We start from the raw sequence: 19,534 nt of genomic DNA on the forward strand, positions 1-19,534 counted from the left end.
TTTTATAAAATATCATGTTGAAAATATTTTTACTTTTCTTATTGTTTACAAATTTGAAACGCAACGTACTAGTGCAAGGGCAAGTGACGAAAATGTAATGCATTATTGACATCACGAGTAGCTCCCTGTAGTGCACCCTGAACAAAATTAAAATCATGTTACACACAAAAACAAACTTTACCCTCAGGATGATTTAAAATTAAAAGTATACTAATATTTGCAATACATTATATTAGAGAATGCGGAAGTGTTAAGTCGACTGATGTGATGTCATTTCCGAGTCTTGCCTCCTGTAGTTTTTCCGCCTTGACAGTTAGGGTGAAAGCGGCCACCTTGCAGGGCCAAAGATCGTCTCGTGGTCTCGCTTGGTTGCAGTCATGTCGGCAGCTGCTTCGGGGGCCAGCAAGGCGGCTCACAGCAACGGAGCTCCAGCGAAAAAGAAGGGACCCGGCGCCTTGGCGACTGCTTATTTGGTCATCTACAACGTTGTTATGACGGCGGGGTAAGTTAGCATGTTATTCATGCTAATGCATGTGGAGCACTGCATTCATTAACAATCAGTCGGTGGTCATGGAAACTACATATTTGTGATTTTTAATGAACTTAGAAATTGCCTCGCAGTGATTTCACGCGGATAAAGCTTACAAGACGTTTTTGCGCATGCGCACCATTCAGTTTCACGTTTTATCAATTCCTTTCTTCAAACCTTCGCCACTTTATTTTATCGACTCATTTTAAATTCTTATAAAATGGTACCTAGGATAAAAGCGTTTTTGTGTGGAAAAATCGATAGAATAACAAATGTCTAACAAACGTGTCATTTTTATTCATCGCTTAATTGTTTTCCCATGTTAAAATAAATATAATTTAGTATTTAGAGAACTTGCCCTGTGCTCGACTGGCGACCATGTCAGGGTGTAGTCAGCCGTTCGTCCAAAGTTGGCTGGGATGGGCTCCAGCACTCCCGCGACCCTTGTGAGGATAAGCAACTTGGAAAATGGTGTTTAGAAAGGATTCATATTGAAACACATGTTAGGATTTTCAATAGTCATTTAGACTTCCTGGTTTATGAATTTCTCAGTGATTTATAATGAAGCCAAACATTAAAGTCTCTACATTAATTTAGATGATAGGTGACAAAAAATGATGACTACAGAGTAGAACTTTTAAGTCTTTTGTCTTTTTTTTTTTTCTTACGTTAAATGTGTGCATACTTGCACAATTCTCACCGTGCCGACCAGTTGGGCCACATTGTGAGCTTTGCAATACCCTCTTTGCATACACATGAACTTATGCATGCATGCGCGCACACACACACACACACACACACTTACACACACAGAAGTTTCCAGTATGTATTTTTAGTCAAGATGTTTTTGTTCCTATTTGGAGAATTTATCCAGGTCACTGGTTGTGAAGTGGAACACACGCCTGACTTCGGTGTGGGCAGCGTGGGATCGATTACCGCTCAGTGAAGGTGTCGATATGTGGCCTGTGACTCACTGGCGATCACTTCAGCGTGTTGTCTGCTATTCGCCCAAAGTTAGCTGCGTTAGACTCCAGCACTCCCACGACAGTTGTGAGGATGAGTGTCTTGGAAAATTGATGGATCCATGGATGGAGCATTATTTATAAATCTGTCCTGAATCCCCTCATGTTACCCATCCCCTCTTCAGGTCACATTTCCTATATAAAATTAATTTCTGGCTATATGGTTATGTACAAAAAAGCCAAATAAAAAGCAAACGAGACAGATGTTGTTGTGATTGTGTGTTGCAGATGGATGGTGATCGCCGTGGGGCTTGTGCGAGCGTACTTAGCCAGAGGAAGCTACCATGGCCTCTACTACTCCATCGAGAAGCCCCTCAAGTTCTTTCAGACTGGTGCTGTACTGGAGGTCCGCTCATTCAGATGGCAAATACATAAATAAATGAATCATTCTAATTTTATTTGTTTTTCTTTCCCCACGCAGATTGTGCACTGTGCTGTCGGTGAGTTGAGATTCCTTCTTTGTTATAGCACATAACATTGCCATACACACGTGTGTGTGTGTGTGTGTGTGTGTATATATATATATATATATATATATATATATATATATATATATATATATATATGAGACAGAGAGAGAATTGTTGGAAGACTTTCTCCAAGATGTCAGAGTCCATGTGGGATTCACAACTATTTCTGGTCCGAAACTGCATTATTTTTGTGCACAGATATTGTGATTGTGTGACTAAATTTATAACAGTTTGTGGCAAAGAATAGCAATTTAGGTGCATTATGTTTAATAATTTCAAAAAAGGGATCGCGTTTCATTTTCTTCCTGCTTTGGCCACTGAGGGGTGCAATGAGCCCTCTTCGCGACCAAAACCACTTTATCACACAGGCAGGACACTTGATTAGGTACACGAGAAGGTAATGATTGACTTTACTATTGTTAGGTGTACAGCAGAGGTCTCAAACTCAATTTACGTTGGGGCTGCTGGAGGCGGAGTCTGGCTGTCGCTGGGCCGCACATGGACTAATGTGGAATTTAAATTAGAAATTAAAAACAATCCTATCTTCTTCTTTTCCTTTCAGCTTGTCCTGTTAGGGGTCGCCACCGCATGTCATCTTTTTCCATCCAAGCCTATCTCGTGCATCTTCCTCTCTCACATCCACTGTCCTCACGTCCTCCCTCACAACATCCATCAACTTTTTCTTTGGTCTTCATCTTGCTCTTTTGCCTTGCACCTCCATCGTCACTCTCTCGCCTCTGGACATGTCCAAACCATCGGAGTCTGCCCTCTCTAACCTTGTCTCCAAAAGATCCAACTTTGGCTGTCCCTCAAATGAGCTCTGTTCTAATCCTATCCAACCTGTTCACACCAAGCGAAAACCTCAGCATCTTCATTTCTGCTACCTCCAATCCTGCTTCCTGTTGTTTCTTCTGTTGTTTTATAAACTTTGCCCTTCATCCTAGCGGAGACTCTTCTATCACATAGAACACCAGACACCTTCCGCCAACTGTTCCACCCCGCTCGGACCCGTTTCTTCACTTCTTTACCACACTCACCATTGCTCTGTATTGTTGACCCCCAAGTATTTGAAGTCCACCTTTGCTATCTCTTCTCCCTGGAGCTTCACTCCTCCTCCTCCGCCCCTCACATTCATGCACATATATTCTGTTTTACTTCGGCTAGTGTAATCTATATATTTGTGCGTTTTTGAGCACTGGTTTTGCGACGAAATAAGATAACAATGCTTTGAAATACTTTTTAAATCTTCTTTTTATCTCTTCTCCTATCTTCTCAAACATCTTTTTGTAACGCAAAATAAGATGAAGAAGGACGCTGTTGTTTACAACTTATGTGCAAAACTTGAAAAAAAAAAAAAAACACTGCTCTAACTTTTTCATTGAAAATTGTTTCTCTGCTTGCATAAAACCCGAGGGCTGGACGACCATTATACTTTTCTATTAAGGTGATGGCCACAAAATATCGTTTCAGGGGCCGCAAATGGCCCACGGGCCGCGAGTTCGAGACCACCGCTGTACAGCATCATACGAGCAGCCGCTTCTAATATTTCGGTTATCCTCTACATGCGGAACATCATGTGACCAACTCTCAGAATCCGACAGCTGTCTTCTTGTCTCTGCTAATCAAATGAAAGTTGATGACATTTGAAGCTGAACTTGCTCAAACTTTATTTTTTTTATGGCTGGTGTCAAATATCGGGCTGTGGTCGTCGTTGGTAGCTCTGTGGTGACATCTTGTTTAGAAAAAGACATTGTAGATGTTCCAAATAGTGTTCTGTCACTGGAGAATTTGGCTGAATGTGGAACTAGGTTGGCATAGACCAAATTGGGCTAGATGAATGGATCAAAATATTAGAAACGGAATGAAACAATTGATTTGGTGGCTTTATTGCAGGGATCGTGCCATCCTCCGTCGTCCTGACTGGCTTCCAGGTCATGTCCCGGGTTTTCCTCACCTGGGCTGTCACGCACAGCGTCAGAGAGGTGAGCCCACACACACATACACACAAATATGAATCATCACAGGATGATGACACTACCACTTGATGAATACTTTTGATACGCTGTAGGTGGTGTCATAGAGTCGTGAGCACGTAAGTCAATGATGTCGCCTTGCAGAAATGAACACACTCAGTGCAGATGCCGTTGATTTGCTGTGTGGGTTGATTGACTGGTTGATGGGTAGATTGCTCCTTGTTTTGTTGTGACTGTGTGGAAGCAGGGATGGACGTTAGGAAGTTTTGCAATCAATTAGAAGATCAATTTTTCAGCAAAACATCATGTCTGGATATTTGTTTAACCAAGAAATTTCTGTCTGAACATAGATTTTTGTTTCCAATACAATCCTTTAAAAAGTAAAATCAAAAACTTTTAGCAATGAAAGTAAATTAGTGCCACCAGGATTTGAATTTGAAATGACAGAAAACAGGATTTGCATTTGAAATGTAAAGTGATCACATTTTCAATAGTTGCTACAATTCGCTGTATGAAATTCACTCTCTGTACCACCAGGCAGGGTTACTTCAGGTCAGAACCGAACACCCAGCCAATCACAGTTATGCTTATTTAGTCAGGTGACGTCACATACTAAGAAAGCGTAACTGGATTGGCTGGCTGTTTAGTTCTGACCTGAAGTAACCCTGCCTAGTGGCACAGACGGGGAATTTTAGACAGCGAATTGTAGCAACTATTGAAAATGTGACCACTTTACATTTCAAATGCAGATCGTGTTTTCTGTGGCATTTCAAATTCATATCCTGGTGGCACTAATTTACTTCCATGTTAGCGGGTCCCAGAATTTGAATATATTTTCCTGTTTGAAGACCTATCCCCATCTAATGCATTTTGCCCGTAAAAGTTCCCGTGTTTTTACACCATTTGTTCTTCTCTGGCGGCATGGTGGAGGACTGGTTAGCACATATGCCTCACAGCTCTGAGGACGCAGATTGAAATCTGGCCTCCTCTGTGTGGAGTTTGCACGTTTTCCCGTGTTTTTGCATGGGTTTTTTCTGGGTTCTACATCCCAAAACATGCATGTTAAGGTTAATTGAAGACTCTAAATTCGTTATGTGTGCCCTGCGTTTAACAAGTGACCAGTTCAGTGTGTACGCCCCACCTTGCCCAAACTCAACTGGCATAGGCTTCAACACCCCCCGCAATCCCAGTGAGGATCAGCGGTATAGAAAATGGATGGATTTTCTTCTCCATAAATAGTTGTGCTCCTCCCATTCTTCCATCCATCAACTTAAATTAATGAATTCTGTCTAGAAAATGTTTTTTTTTTTTTTGTGTGTGTGTTTGGAGAGTGTTGGCAAATTATCAATTATTAACCCTATTAGTAGGCAGCAAATCAGGCATCTAATATTCCTCCATTGTTTCAAAGTGATTCCCAACATAATTACATTAATAAGCGTGTTCGCTATTTGTCCATCCCTTGTCAAATATTGATTATTCATACTTGCTTACTGTAAGCTAATATCTAAAGTGGGATCCGATTTGCGAGTAAAACCCGCATGATTCTTTGTGGTGGACGTCCGCGTTGAGGCAAAATGTCTTCTCACCTCCTTTGCCGGGTGCTTCTGATCGGTGTCCAGGTGCAGAGCGAGGACAGCGTTCTGCTCTTTGTCAGCGCTTGGACTGTCACCGAGATCATCCGCTACTCCTTCTACACATTCAGCTTGCTCAACCACCTGCCCTACCTCATCAAGTGGGCCCGGTAGGACGGATGCACAAATGGACAACTTTGTAGTCCCACTCGCTGTTAATAGACAAAACACATTAATTCCATAGTGTTTTAGTGGCAAATTTTGCTTTCCTGGACAGTTACGTTTGCAACAGAATACTGACTAGTGTTTTGAGTTTGAGTATCAGTTTTTATGTCAAATTACAACCTTTTGTGATCAACTGTTGCATTTGTGGTCTAATATAGTGTTAAAATTACAGTACAAGTTATCAAGATTGCATGTGGCACTGGCATGTTTGAATAAGATGGTCATATTTATGGCAAAATTGTAAATATAGTAACTAGTATACAGTAGTAGACGTCAGCACACAGCTTGGAGTCCAGGACTAGTCTTCTCGAGAGGGGTTAGACTGGCTTATACTCTGGTGTTGCCCACAGTGAGAGATGCCCAGCAGGGCATGCTGATTCCCCTCGACTCAGTCCCCTTGTGTTGGGGTTCTCCTGGGTAGATGAAAGTTTAGCCTTCCTCCCCCTTCTGAATGTTGTTCATGCCTGTGCACCAGACAGAAGCTCAGAGTACACACCCTTTTTGGAGTCCTAGGATGTGGTGGAGAGTGCCTCCACTGAGGACTCCCTATTTCTGCTGGGGGACGTCAATGCTCACTCTGTAGTGGACTCTGTAGACAGCTGTTAGATACCGGCTGGCCAAGTATAATGCAACTTTTATGGTCACTGAGACAAAAATCCTGGTGTGGAAGGAGTTCGTCAAGGCCATGGAGCAAGATTTCCGAACAGCTTCAACAAAATTCTGGTGTACCATGTGACGTGTCAGGAGAGGGAAGCAGCAATACTTGGTACAGTTGGGATGGGGCGTTGCTGACCTCAGCTTGGGACTTTGTGATTCAGAGGGCCGAATACTTTGAAGACCTCCTCAACCCTACCGAGATGCATTCCCACAGGAAGTAGCATCTGGGGACTCTGAGCCAGGTTCCCATATCTCTGGGGTTGAAGTCAGTGAGGTGGTTAAAAAGGTCCTCGGTGGAAAGGCTCCAGTGGTGGATGACATCCATCCAGAGTCCATGAAGGCTCCGGATGTTGTAGGGCTCTCCTGGTTGAGATACCTCTGCAGCATCGCATGGACATTGGGGACAGTGCCTCTAGATTGGCAGACCATAGCGGTGGTTCCCTTTTTTTAAGAAGGAGAACCGGAGGGTGTGTTCCAACTATACGGGGGATAGCACTCCTCAGCCTCCCTCGTAAGGTATATTCAGAGTTCTGGAGAGGAAGGTTAATCAGGAAGTGAAATATCAGATACAGGAGGAACAGTGTGGTTTTCGGCACGGTCGTGGAACAGTGGTCCTCAGCCGGTCTGTGAGGGTGAATGGGATTTTGCACAAGCAGTCTATTTTTATTTCCGGGACACGGAGAAGGCATTCAACCTTGTCCCATGGGGAATACTGTGGAGGGTGCTCTGGGAATCTGGAGTACCGGACCCCCTGATATCGGCTATTCTCTGTATGACCGGTCTCACAGTTTGGTCTGTATTGCCATGATCTTCACCTGTAACTGGAGCGGTTTTCAGCCTTGTCTGAAGTAGTTGGGACGAAAACAAACACCTCCAAATCTGAAACCAAGGTCCTCAGTCGGGAAAGGATTGATTACTGTCTTTGGGTCAAGGAAGAAATCCTACCCCAAGTTTAGGAATTCAAGTATCTTGCCGTTTTGGTCATGAGAGGGGGAAGAATGGAGCAGGAGCTAGACTGGCGGATCAGAGCAGCTTTTGCAGGGATTCAGACTTTATTGGTCTGTAATGGTAAGGAAGCAGCAGAGCTTAAAGATAAAGCTATCAATTTATAGGTCGATCTACCTTCCTAACATCACCCTTGGTCACAAGCTGTGGGTCATGACCGAAAGAAGAAGATTGCTGATTCGAGCGTCCGAAAGGAGTTTCCTCCACAGGTTTTTCATTAGAGTGAGAAGCCCTGTCATTCAGGCTCAGAGTCGAGCTGCTACTCCTACTCCTAGTGCCTCGGTTATCTTATGTAGGATGACCCCCGCTCCTCCCGACACCTCACTGGTGAGGTGTTCAGGGTATGTCCCACCGGGATATTGGAGAGACTATTGCTAGACAAAGTTGCTGGGAGAGGAGAGTCTGGGGTTCCCTACTTCAGCTGCTGCCCCCACGACACGACCTCAGATAAGTGGAAGAGGGTTGACATTTTCATAGCCTAATAAAGCCTCTTAAGGTTAGTGAGCAAATAGTGTTTTAGTTTTTAAAATTTCACAAGTGGGAAATGTCACCTCCTTGGCCAAGTATATAATTTTCTCCCAGAATACATCTTTCTGTTGTTAAATATTGCATTGTTGTCCTCTAATTTTGCACTTTTGTGACAGGTACACCCTCTTCATCATACTGTACCCAATGGGTGTGAGCGGTGAGCTGCTGACCATCTATGCAGCACTGCCCCACGTGCAGAAGACGGGGCTGTACTCGGTCACGCTGCCCAATAAATACAACTTCTCGTTTGACTACTACACCTTCCTTATCGTCGTCATGATCTCCTACATTCCATGTAAGTCCACTAAAGTACTAATCATCAACGAAGCCCCAAATCCCATCTTGCAATTTAGCATCGCCCATCAATCTCGTGTGCTACATTTGATTTTTGAATCAAACAGAAGTTCTCAGACAAGTTTGCCATTGTAGGACAAAGCAAAATGCCATACTTCCTGTCTTTTTGTGTACGTCATCTCGACACTTTTTGTGGGTGTAATCATGACAGATGTGAATGCCAAATTTCATGTTGCCAGATAAAACTGGGTTTGTGGACTGAATTTTTCAAAGAAATTTAAAGACCACTGGAAATGTCTAAAATGAGCCTAAACTAGTGGATGTGAACCAAAATGGCAAACTTTGTGTCTTGTCAGGTATGGCTTCTTGAGACTTTTTATAGGTCTACTCATGATTGCCAACCAAATTGCAGATTGCTCAGTAAAACTGGCTTCAGGGACTGAATTGCCAAAAAGTATAAGATCCCTCAAAACTGCTAAGATGACCCTAAAATTTCAGTTTCAAGGCAAACTGGCAGATTTTATGTTTATTTTCAGTATTGAGGCTTTTTCCGCGATCTCACAATCAACATACAGTACATACGAAATTTTATGTTCCAAAGTGGAACTAGCAGGTCTAAATATTCAAATAAAATTTAAGGACCCCTAGACAAGGCTTAAACGGCTACTCTAAATCAAAATAGCACACTTTCTGTCTTTTTTCTGTTGTTCTAAGTATAGCATGATTATTTCTGCAGCAACCATAGCATTTTGGAGGTGCCACATATGATGTAAACATTAAATGGGATAGAAGTGCACGGTAATATAGGATTTGACGGTTTTACACAAAAATCTGGGGGAAAGCACACATAAATTACTAAAACCTATTGAAAAGGATTCAGCCAGCAGTAGAAAAGAGAGGTTTTTTGGTCTTCTGCTTTCATCTCTTCACCCCACCTGAACAGTGAACTCTTCTGCAATACTGTGAGCTTTCCCGTGATATCACAATAGTTTTTGTACTGTGAGATTAATACTTTGATAAAACAGGAAAGTAAGGTAAAAGATAACACAAGCATCCACTCATAAAAGACATATCAGATTTCATGTTATTAAATGACACTGGCTTCTGAGTATGAATTTTCCAGATAAATTGTCCCTTGAAAATTGCCAAAATGAACCTAAAATGGCTGTAGATTTCCTCTTTATTAAAAAGATAAAATCTTGACTTTTTGGTGCTCTATGAATGATAAATACGCCCACCAAATTTTATGTTGCTGAGTAAAAAGGATCTTGGGCCTGAATTTTCTTTAAAAAAAAAAAATAAAGAACCCCTGGTGACTGCTTAAAACTAGCTGCTTCATACCAAAATAATCGACCCCCCCCCCCCCTATTTTTTGGACCTGGCTTTTTTTTCATCCTTTTGTGTGGGTCTACTCAAGATAGACATGGCTATCAGTAGCTAAATGAAACTGGTTTCGGGTTTAGAATTTTTTTTTTTTAAAGTTCCAGGGAAAAACACTGAGCTTTTTCACCTTGGAATAGCCAAAATGACCTACAAATGGCCACTTTAGAGCAAAATCTTCCAATTCCTGTCTTTATGGTCAAGGCTTCATGTGACTTATTTTTATGTATCTGTTATTGACCTACCTGCCAACCGGGCTTTTGGGGGCTGAGTTTTGAGTGTTGCCACCAATACCCGTGTATGAAGCTGACCTCGATTTTTGTCTCTGTAAGGACACACGAGACAACACAGTGTTCTCTGATGTTCTTTGGTTAATTTCTCCCCTCCGGCAGTGTTCCCTCAGCTCTACTTCCACATGATTCGACAGAGGAAGAAGGTTCTGGGCCACACCGATGCCTATAGCAAAGTGGAGTGAGAGAAAGATTAGAACCCTTTCCATCCAAACAAAGACAGACCTCGCACGCCCCGTTCCAGTTTTTCCAGAACTACAACTGCTGTCCATTATTTTCCCTGATTTTTATTTATGAACAAACTGGCTGAGTGATGTCATCTATCTGGTCCGGTGTGCTCAAAGAAGCACTGAAGGAAACCACCGCTTCCTTTTTAAAAAATACATACATAGTGACCGCCCTCCCCCACAAAAAATGTTTCTTGGTTTTGTGACAATAAACTTGTTTGAATCTCTGTCAACATTGCTTATATATGTTGTTCTTCTGCATAATACTGTACATCTTGAACACTTTTTGTGTTGATTTGATTTTTGTGATGTTAAACTACTGTTTTTGCTTCACTTAAACTGATGTGAACGTGTTTTTGTCTACTAAAAGAGATGACTCATACTGTTTATCCAGACTAATTTTTGCACTCTGACTTTCACCACCATGAGCTTAATTGGCTTCTTGAGCCCATTTTAGCTATGTTTTGGAATAAAGTTCATGTTCTGTAGTATGAAAGCATATTGCATTCATTAAAAATTCTGGTAAATAGCAAAAGAAATATTGCAAAAACAATTACTCGTGAAAGAAAAGCACAAAAAAAATAAAGAACAGAATAGCAAAACAACTTTCAAGTGTCATGCGGAACACAGCTTAATGTAGTTTTTTTCCCCACTTTTTAGCATTAACAGCTAGCTAGAGAAACAAGCCGTGTGATCAGCTGGTCTTAAATGAGGCAGCAAACAAAATATGATTGCATTAGCAGCTGGCTTGCTGCAAATTAGCGAGACGCCACCCAATCAATGCAGGCCAAGCTGTGTGCTGAGGTCACAGTGATTATGTCCAATCGGAATTTCTCGACCTCGCACATCAGCTCAGGCTCTCTTCTGTCGTGTCATTTTGTTAATAAAATAAAGTTTACAAGGCTGGGGGCCGAGTCGCTATAGATACGCAAAGCAAATAATAAATATATTTCTTAAATTATTTGATTATGTAAAGTATTTAAACCATATATGTATTTCTACTATGCAATTTATTATCAGGAAAAGCTAAAAAATGCTTTATAAAGCTCATTTTTTAAGGCTTGGAACGCATTATTTATTTTTCTATTCATTGTAATGGGAAACCGATTCGGTTTTTAAACGCATCACTTCTCGAACCGTTTTCTGGAATGGATTGTGGTCGAGAACTGAGGCATCACTGTACTGTATAAGATTTTTAAACCTATGTCTCTATTTGTAATTTTAAAGTATTTTTCCCTGATTTGCACATTTTTCTTCCAATATTTTTGCATTAGTTTCTTTTTGCTAATATTTCCCCAACATATTTTCATTCACTTATTCATTTTACGAGCTACTTATCCTCACTAGGGTCTGGGTTGTGCTGGTGCCTATCCCAGCCGTCACTGGGCAGGAGGCGGGGTACACCCTGAACTGGTTGTCACCCAATCACAGGAGGAAACCGGAGTGCCTGGATAAAACCCACACAGTCACGGGGAGATCATGCAAACTCCTCACAGGCAGGGCCGAGATTTGAACACCAGACCTCAGAACTGTGTGGCCAATACTCGAACCAGTTGTTCCATTGTTCTGCCATGTATATTTTCATCCATCGATTCTTTTTCTTTGCTGCTTATCCTCACAAGGGTCGCGGGGAGTGCTGGCACCTGTCCCAGCTGTCAACGGGCAGGAGGCGGAGTACACCCTGAACTGGCTGCCAGCCAATCGCGGGTCACATAAAGACAAATAGCCACACTCACACCTATGGGCAATTTCGAGTGTCCAATTAATGTTGCATGGAGAAAACCAACGCAAGGGGAAAACATGCAAACTCCACACAGGCGGGCCTGGGATCGAACCCGGGTCCTCAGAACTGTGAGGCCAACACTGATTCACCATGCCACCTGTATATTTTCATATGTTCAAATATTTTTTTTTAGTAATTGTTTGATATTTTATCATTTGCATCACTATCTATCTATCTATCTATCTATCTATCTATCTATCTATCTATCTATCTATCTATCTATCTATCTATCTATCTATCTATCTATCTATCTATCTATCTATCTATCTATCTATCTGGCCTAACCAGATGTGCAAACCCGCCCACTCTTTTCGGTTTGATTGACTGGCGCCTCGTCCAATGGTATCTCACGGCATAGCATCCCGCCTCCTCTTGAGTAACCCAATGGGGCGCGGTACATCGCTGTGTCTACTGAACCAGAGAAAGGCTTCGGTCAGTCAGTACACCGAAACCCGGGGATGAATGCTCGCCGTTGAAGGGAGCCCGCTCCAGGGGGGTGCCGTATTCGTCACGACCAGACCGGCGGCGGTGACACCGAGGAGGCGTGCGTCACCTTCTCCGAGCAGCTTTGAGATCCGTTTGGGCTCGGATGGCGACGCCGACCTGAGCACTTGGAGGCTCGTCTCGCACCCACTGGGTGGCCGGTGGTGATGCTTCCCGGACAAACGGCGCCTGGCCCCTCCAGTTCGGCGGCGCAGGTGTCGGACGGCTCGAACCGAAAACGCAACCAGCACCAGCACCAGCACCATCGTGGGCTGTCCCACTCGACGTCGCCGCCGATAGAGCCCATCTCCATGGAGCGGCTAAGCTTCCCACGGGTGGCTCCTAATAGGGCCCGATGATGTGGAGCCGAATCCACCTGGAGCTAACGTTCCTCAGCCCCGTGGACCAAGCTCCCTTGTGACTCGTGCGATTGATTTTCTTTTTCAAATAATTTAATCATTGCAGTTTCTCTCGGGTTATCAGATGCAAAAGTGGGACGTTCGGGTATACTCCACATAAGATGTGGCAGCAACTCCAGAGATGTGCTTCTAGTTAATTGGGAGTTTTTCCAATCATGTCCAGATCCAACAGGTTAGTATGAGTGTGTGTATTTTACTATTTTGTGAAAAGGTGTGCATTTTGTCACTGTGTTTTCATGTGAATTTTTCGCTATTTTTAATAGATTTTTTAAAAATTTGTTCACGAAGTATTTTATATTTTTTGTCTCGTATTTTCCAATTTTGTATTTTTTGCCAAAGGACCTAAATTGTCCAAATCTACATTTCACTAACGAATTAATTTTTCTCAAGAAAATTAAATCATATTAATCACTTTTGGAGCAATCGTTAACCAATTGCCTTAGTAATGCCTTTTTCCCCCTTGCCAAAATACAGAGGCACCCTGTGGCTTGGTGTGACGTCACAGACAGAATTTAAGACCAGATTCATAGCTGGTGTGGGAAAAGAAATTTACTGTACTATAGGTGGCAGTATTTACTCCTATTTTATATACTGTTAGTGTCAGGCAAATCCTCCAAAATGCCAACTTTTCAGGCAATCAACCCCCCCACCCAAAAACCCCTGACATTTTGATTGTTTCCAAACACTACTTAGCTAGTTTTATACTGTACCTCATGCTTCTATCGTACTGTTACAGTATAATGTCAATACAGCGTACAAAAATCATGTTCAATCGCCACTTGAAAGCTATAATCTGCATTTTTTTTTTTTGCACCCCATACTACTGTAATTCAGCACTACAACAAAGCGTTTGTCACTTCGATATGACCTAGTCTGAGCCGAGTCCAACCGTTCAGGTCTCCCTCTTACCCAACCCCTCATTTTCCACTGACCAAAAACTAGACCTTGAGAAATGAGCAAGTAATGATTGAATTTCAATGTCCATACATTGCCTTTTGAAGAGATCAACTTTCCCAACATGGCCGCCACGAAGGCAAGTCGGTTAGCTGGGCTCCTGCAGCATTCTGGCGTATTGTCTTCATATATGTGATCAGAACAGCTACACGCGTTTGCCTCTTTTTAATGCTAATGACAATGATGCTTCAGTGCCTCCTCTTGAATTGCTCTATGTGTCACTGTCCTCTAACTCTGCAGGGGCTTGGAATGATGCTTACTGCGTATCTATTAGATTATAAGATAATTAGGCACTTAGAGCTATCGCTAGCTTAATTGAATAGAATTTTTTTTTGTTTTTTTTTGCCCACTGTATCTGATATGATTCGAAATGTCTCAGAAGTAGCTTATACGAAAAAATGGCGTTCTCTCTTTCTCCTTTTTTTTTTAAATACTACAAAGCAGGAAGAAGTAGAACTGTCCTACAAAAACTGAAAATGTTACAAAAAGTATTTTATTTCTCATCAAAACTAATTGAAATTAGATTCATCGCGGACAAAAACAGTAGAGCATTTAAAAAAAAATATACAACTTTGGCAAACTTTTTATCTACTTATTCCAAGTAAAAAATCGCTTGAAACAAGTTAAATTAGTCTAAAAATCATTTTAGTCTTTTTTTTTTGGTAAAGATTTTGACTTTTTGTAGTGTTTATTTATTTTCTGTTCAACAAAAAAAAAACTTTAGCAGTAAGCAGTTGCTTTCATTGCCATAACTACGAGTCCTAAATCTAGTTAAATGCTTTTTATACTGTAGATGAGAGTGTTAAAAAGAAAAACTATTGCATGATAATTAATTTTTCTTTTTTTGTTTCATTTTTATAGATGCATTTCTAACAATGTGGTCTGTTACTCACATTAAAAGATGACAAGCTATTTCTTTTTTAATAGAACTGGAGAGTAGGAAATGTTCAATATTAATAACCTCTGAGATGAAATGTTCTTTGTATTCAAATTGTTACAAAGACACATGACGTGATGTGTGTGCGGGGGGGATGAACTGCTTCATGGATGTGAAACATGTTTTCCGCCTGTCGTCTTGCTCTTCTTTCTCTTTTTCCATTTTGATCATGCTTTTCGTGTAACATATGAGAACCTCAGCTTTATGACACCAGTAATTAATGTCAATAGGATATTAATCAGAATCAGAAACCTCTTTTATTTTGCTAAGTATGTCAAAAATACACAAGGAATTTGTCTCTGCTAGTTGGAATCGCTGTAGTAAAACAAGAGAATGTCAATTGACAGAGAATACATTTGAGACAAAAAGACATTGCTAGAAAAACCACTGAGCAATAAAAGGTGCCAAGTAATCATGCCAGCAGGGAGAACATCATATCGTGACAGGTGGTGAATTTCAGCAGTCTTACGGCTCTTTAAGTTCAAATCAAGTGGGTAGAAGTTGTCGTAAATAAGATCTCGGGGTCAGTAGCAAGTTAATTTAACACTCACGTTAAGGACGAGAGAAGAGCTGGGTCGTGACTACGTGGGCACCTACGTAGCTGCTGGCAGGCAACAGCTAGAAAAGATGTAGATGAGAGGTAGATTTGGGGCAATTCTTATCATTGTTTTTATCGCACAGTCATTTTTGTAGGACAGTTTATTCTCCAGAAATGTAAAACAATATCTTTGCATTTTACAACCGTGCTCCGCCAATTTCTCGGCAAAAAAGACTCATTTCTGTGATGTAATTTCCGTCTATGTCATTTTTGGTGTATCAACAACTGGGCGAGTGTGGGGAATTTTATGTTAGGCACTAAAACAGCCAATACTTAAAAATACAGCAAGATGTTAGGAGGAGCGGACAGGCTACATCAACATTGGGTCACCAACTTTAGTAGTGGCTCGCGTGGAAAAAGTTGGGATTCCAGGTTTAATATGCTTAAAAAAAAAAAAAAAAAACTACCTTATTATGGTGGTTGAACATGATGACGGGTAGCCGTGGCCATCAAATTTCATGAAGGCACAGAACACTACTACCGTACCGTACAAAAAGCCTTGAAAAGCAAATGTCTGTGTCATGTCATCAACGGTACACTTTTTCAAAGGTGTTTAAGTCATTAGTGAAATAATGAATAAAACAATGATCTAACAAAACCTGTTTATATAGGTAAAAAGGAATCTGCAGCACTTAGCTAATGCCTCTGCCTTCCTGATGCAATGCAAACGCCAAGCATTGCAGTGGTTCATTTTAACAAAACAAGCCTACTCAAATGTATCAACCCTCACTGCCTTTACTCATTATTGCCTTTAAAAAAACACTAGGCTTTCATTATAGGTGAAAATAACGCAGCAAAACAGAATTATTTCAATAAAGAAACCTGTTCGCCTTCTGCACCTGTAGTAGGCTTACAGAAGTTTTGGTCTTAATGTGGGTTGTCATAAATGTGGCGGAAAATTAAAGATGTCATCAGAAAACAAACCTAAAATACAGGGTCTATTTTGGTTGGGGAGAAAAATTATTCTGCAGACATAGTTTTAAACCGAGAGCTATGGAATCAGCACCGATGTTTACAAGTGGCTTCACAGTTCTGGGGACAGGGGTTCAAATCCCGGCCCTGACCAATAACAGCTGGTATTGGCTCCAGCACTCCCGCGACCCCTGTGAAGGATAAGCAGCTCAGAAAAAGGATGGATGGATGTATTTAAAACAAAAAACATTCCCCCGTCCATTATCTTTCTATTCCGTTTTTGTGTTCTTTGGGACTTTTTTCCTCTGTTTTTTAAATTTTTAATTTTATTCCTAGTATTTTTAGTATTCTCTACAAAAATATCATGTATTTAGCGAAAATGTTTATTTTTATCAAATATCTTAGAATTCTTAGTTTTTTTCTCTCTGAATATCTTTGCATATTTTCGTGTACGTGTATCTTATTTTGAATAACTATTTTATGTCGAATATTTTGAAACAGTGTCAGCCCACCCGGAGGCGGCGGGCCCGGCCTGCGGGGCGGCACTGAGCACCGGTCGGCTTGGGGCGAGTCCGACTTTGCGGCCAATGGATGCGTGTACTCTGGTCGCAGACTCAACACCCGCTGGAGGGACGACGATGACCCCCCAGAACGTTGCGGGGCCGGACACCCCGGCCGCGTGGCCACCACCGTGAGCCGGGTCAGCTTCCGCTCTCGTGCGGCGTGGCAGGAGCGCGGCGGTGACGAGGTTCGAACTAGATCGGTGGAACTGGGCCTCCCTCAAGATGGCGTCCCCGCTGAGCCGAGCTTCTCGGCAGCGGCTTTGTTGTCGGGCGTGATGCATGTCTTCAGCTCCAAGAAATTCCAGTCTGAGAACCTGGAGCGACTGTACCAGCGCTACTTCTTCAGGCTCAATCAGAGCAGCATAACCATGCTCATGGCAGTACTGGTGGTGGTTTTTGCCGTCATGTTGCTCTTCCACTGCTTGGGGGGCAGCGGGCTTAGCGTGGCGTACGTCCTGGTCTTCTCAGGCGCCATCCTGCTGACATTGGTGCTGATGGCGGCGTGCAACCGAACGGGTTTCCACCAGGACCACATGTGGGTGGTGTGCTATGTGCTCATCCTGCTGGTGCTGCTCGTGCAGGTGGTTGGCGTGCTTCTTGTGCGGCCCCGGGACGCCTCCGAGGGCATCTGGTGGACCGTGTTCTTCATCCATGTAGTATACACGCTACTGCCAGTCCGCATGCGAGCCGCCGTGTTCACTGGGCTGCTGCTGTCCAGCGTGCACCTTGCCCTCTCCTGGATGCAAAACACCATGGACCCATTTCTCTGGAAGCAGGTAGGAAAACCATTTATCTCCCCCTCCACATAATATTTTCCTTTTTCTGAATAGTTTAAATTTATTTATACATATAAATTTTTATTTTCTAGTTTGTGTATTTTTCCAACTTTTAGTTTTTAATTTTTTCCTTCATCTTAATTTTTTTCCATTTTCACATTATCTCTAATGGTTTTGTGTACAGCTTTTCTAATGTGCATTTATTTTCAATCTCGTAATTTTTTTTAAGTAATTTTGCTCAATTTAATTGTTTTTCTCCTTTTAACATCTAATGCTCCCATTATTTTGTATTATTTTCAATTTTAAAATGTTTGTAAATTTTGTAGTTTTTCCTTATATTTTACTTATATTATAACAAAATTATATTAATTTGTGCATTTATTTTTCATTATTATTTTTTTACAATTTTTTTTCTGCTATATAATGTTTTTCCCCCTTGTATTTTCTAATATTTAATTTTTATATTTCAATTCATAATCCTATATTTTTGGCCCGGCAAAATATATTTTCTGCATATATTTAATAGCAATGTGCCGTAAAGAAACCAAAAATTGAAAATGAGGAATCCAAGGCAGAAAACCGAAGGCCGAGACCCAGAAAGAAATGACTAATCATTAATAAAATTGCATTGATGGCTATGACCGCAAATCTGCCATCCTACAAGATTTCCCTTCAAGAACGTTTTGCCTGTATTTCCATATTTTTGAATGAGTTATGTCAAGAACATTATCGTTATCATCTTTGTTATTTTGACTGACCCCTTGCAATTACACCACAAACCTCAAGGGGTCTACGGATGCCTGGTTAAGAAACCCTGGCATATACTGTACGTGGTTTAAATATTTCGGTGGCCGAAATTTTGGTGCCTCACGATTTAATTTTTCTTTTTTTTCCCAGTATTTTTATTTTAATCCAGAAATCTTGGGAACACTGTCAAAAAATATTTGAATTAAATACAAAAATATCAGCACCAAAAGGATTTTTATATTTGTGAAAAATAACAAATTACTAAACAAAAGAGATAAGTGTTCAGGAAAAAGACATCAACATCTTATGATGGTATTTAATAATCACGGCTCCTTGGGGAAGAAAAAGAGCACTGCAAATAAACCCTAAAGCCATAATGCTGTGATCTGCGGAAGTTGACGAGACAAAGATGGAAAACGGGATAGCAGAGGTTCTGTGGATGCTACACTAATGAGCATCACTTGGGTAGCTGACAGGATTGTTTGAAGCTGAACTTGATAAATGTTTTCTTTAACCTAACGTCTACGGACAAAAGTTAGGTGCATGTTTATCATTTATTTATACACACATGCCATTTAAAAACGAATGAAGACTAAACACTGCCTCTTTGGTGGCTCTGTGGAGATGTGTATAGAAGGAAAAAAAAGACAGTTCCATACCTACATCATTTTAAAATAGTAAAGCTGTACTGTATATAATGTGGGTGTATGTGTGCCATATTCACATTTCACGGGCAAATTTTAAGATGCCAGGAAACAGGAGCTGTCCCAGTGTTTCTTCTTTTGCCCCCTCGCTGAAGAAATTGGGTGGGAGGGTTGTGTTTAAAGTGGATTTAGTCACTGTGAAGTTTTAAGTTGTCTTTGCTGTATTTCATGCAAATTTGACATAGCAGCTTGTTGATGTTAGCTGGATGGCTGTGTTCCTCTGGTTTGAATTCATACATTGTCCCGGTGGGATTCGCTGCCAGAAATCTTCGTGTACGCACCGTGCATAATCGGACAGAGGGACTCCGCTCTCCACTTTCTCTGATTGGTTTAGTCCATGATGAAACCCATCATCTGGCTGTCTGCTTTGAAGTTGTGGAATTTTTTTTCTTCTCCCGCAAATGAGTGGGCACCTTTGCGCTCCCCACACTATTCAGAAACTTGGGCATATATGGAATCAAATCAGTCCCACTCTAGTGTCCTATCT

General features: G+C 41.5%; 2 protein-coding genes and 1 long non-coding RNA gene across 4 annotated transcripts in view; 2 read left to right on the forward strand and 1 right to left on the reverse strand.

Moving 5' to 3' along the window:
- Nucleotides 1-273: 273 nt before the first annotated feature.
- On the forward strand, nucleotides 274-10,558 carry hacd2 (3-hydroxyacyl-CoA dehydratase 2). Its single transcript, XM_061842445.1, has 7 exons — nucleotides 274-502; nucleotides 1,780-1,897; nucleotides 1,973-1,991; nucleotides 3,915-4,003; nucleotides 5,614-5,735; nucleotides 8,097-8,275; nucleotides 10,047-10,558. The coding sequence occupies exons 1-7, from the start codon at nucleotides 378-380 to the stop codon at nucleotides 10,127-10,129; spliced, it is 735 nt and encodes a 244-aa protein (XP_061698429.1). The 5' UTR covers nucleotides 274-377; the 3' UTR covers nucleotides 10,130-10,558.
- On the reverse strand, nucleotides 4,019-10,039 carry LOC133512640 (uncharacterized). Its single transcript, XR_009798229.1, has 3 exons — nucleotides 9,900-10,039; nucleotides 5,581-5,777; nucleotides 4,019-4,227 (listed from the first exon to the last, which is right to left on the reverse strand). It is a non-coding gene; the product is annotated as an uncharacterized LOC133512640 (long non-coding RNA).
- A 2,329-nt stretch (nucleotides 10,559-12,887) lies between the features above and the next one.
- adcy5 (adenylate cyclase 5) overlaps nucleotides 12,888-19,534 on the forward strand; it is a 43,628-nt gene continuing 36,981 nt past the window's right edge. For both annotated transcript variants that reach the window (XR_009798045.1, XM_061840816.1), the window contains exons 1-2: nucleotides 12,888-13,028; nucleotides 16,759-17,596. Coding sequence is in view for 1 of the 2 variants with exons in the window: in XM_061840816.1 (XP_061696800.1) it covers nucleotides 13,012-13,028; nucleotides 16,759-17,596 (855 nt within the window). In the remaining variant the exon portion in view is untranslated. The remainder of the gene's footprint in view (nucleotides 13,029-16,758; nucleotides 17,597-19,534) is intronic.

The sequence above is a fragment of the Syngnathoides biaculeatus genome, chromosome 14, assembly GCF_019802595.1.
Source record: "Syngnathoides biaculeatus isolate LvHL_M chromosome 14, ASM1980259v1, whole genome shotgun sequence".
Classification (NCBI taxonomy): Eukaryota; Metazoa; Chordata; class Actinopteri; order Syngnathiformes; family Syngnathidae; genus Syngnathoides; species Syngnathoides biaculeatus.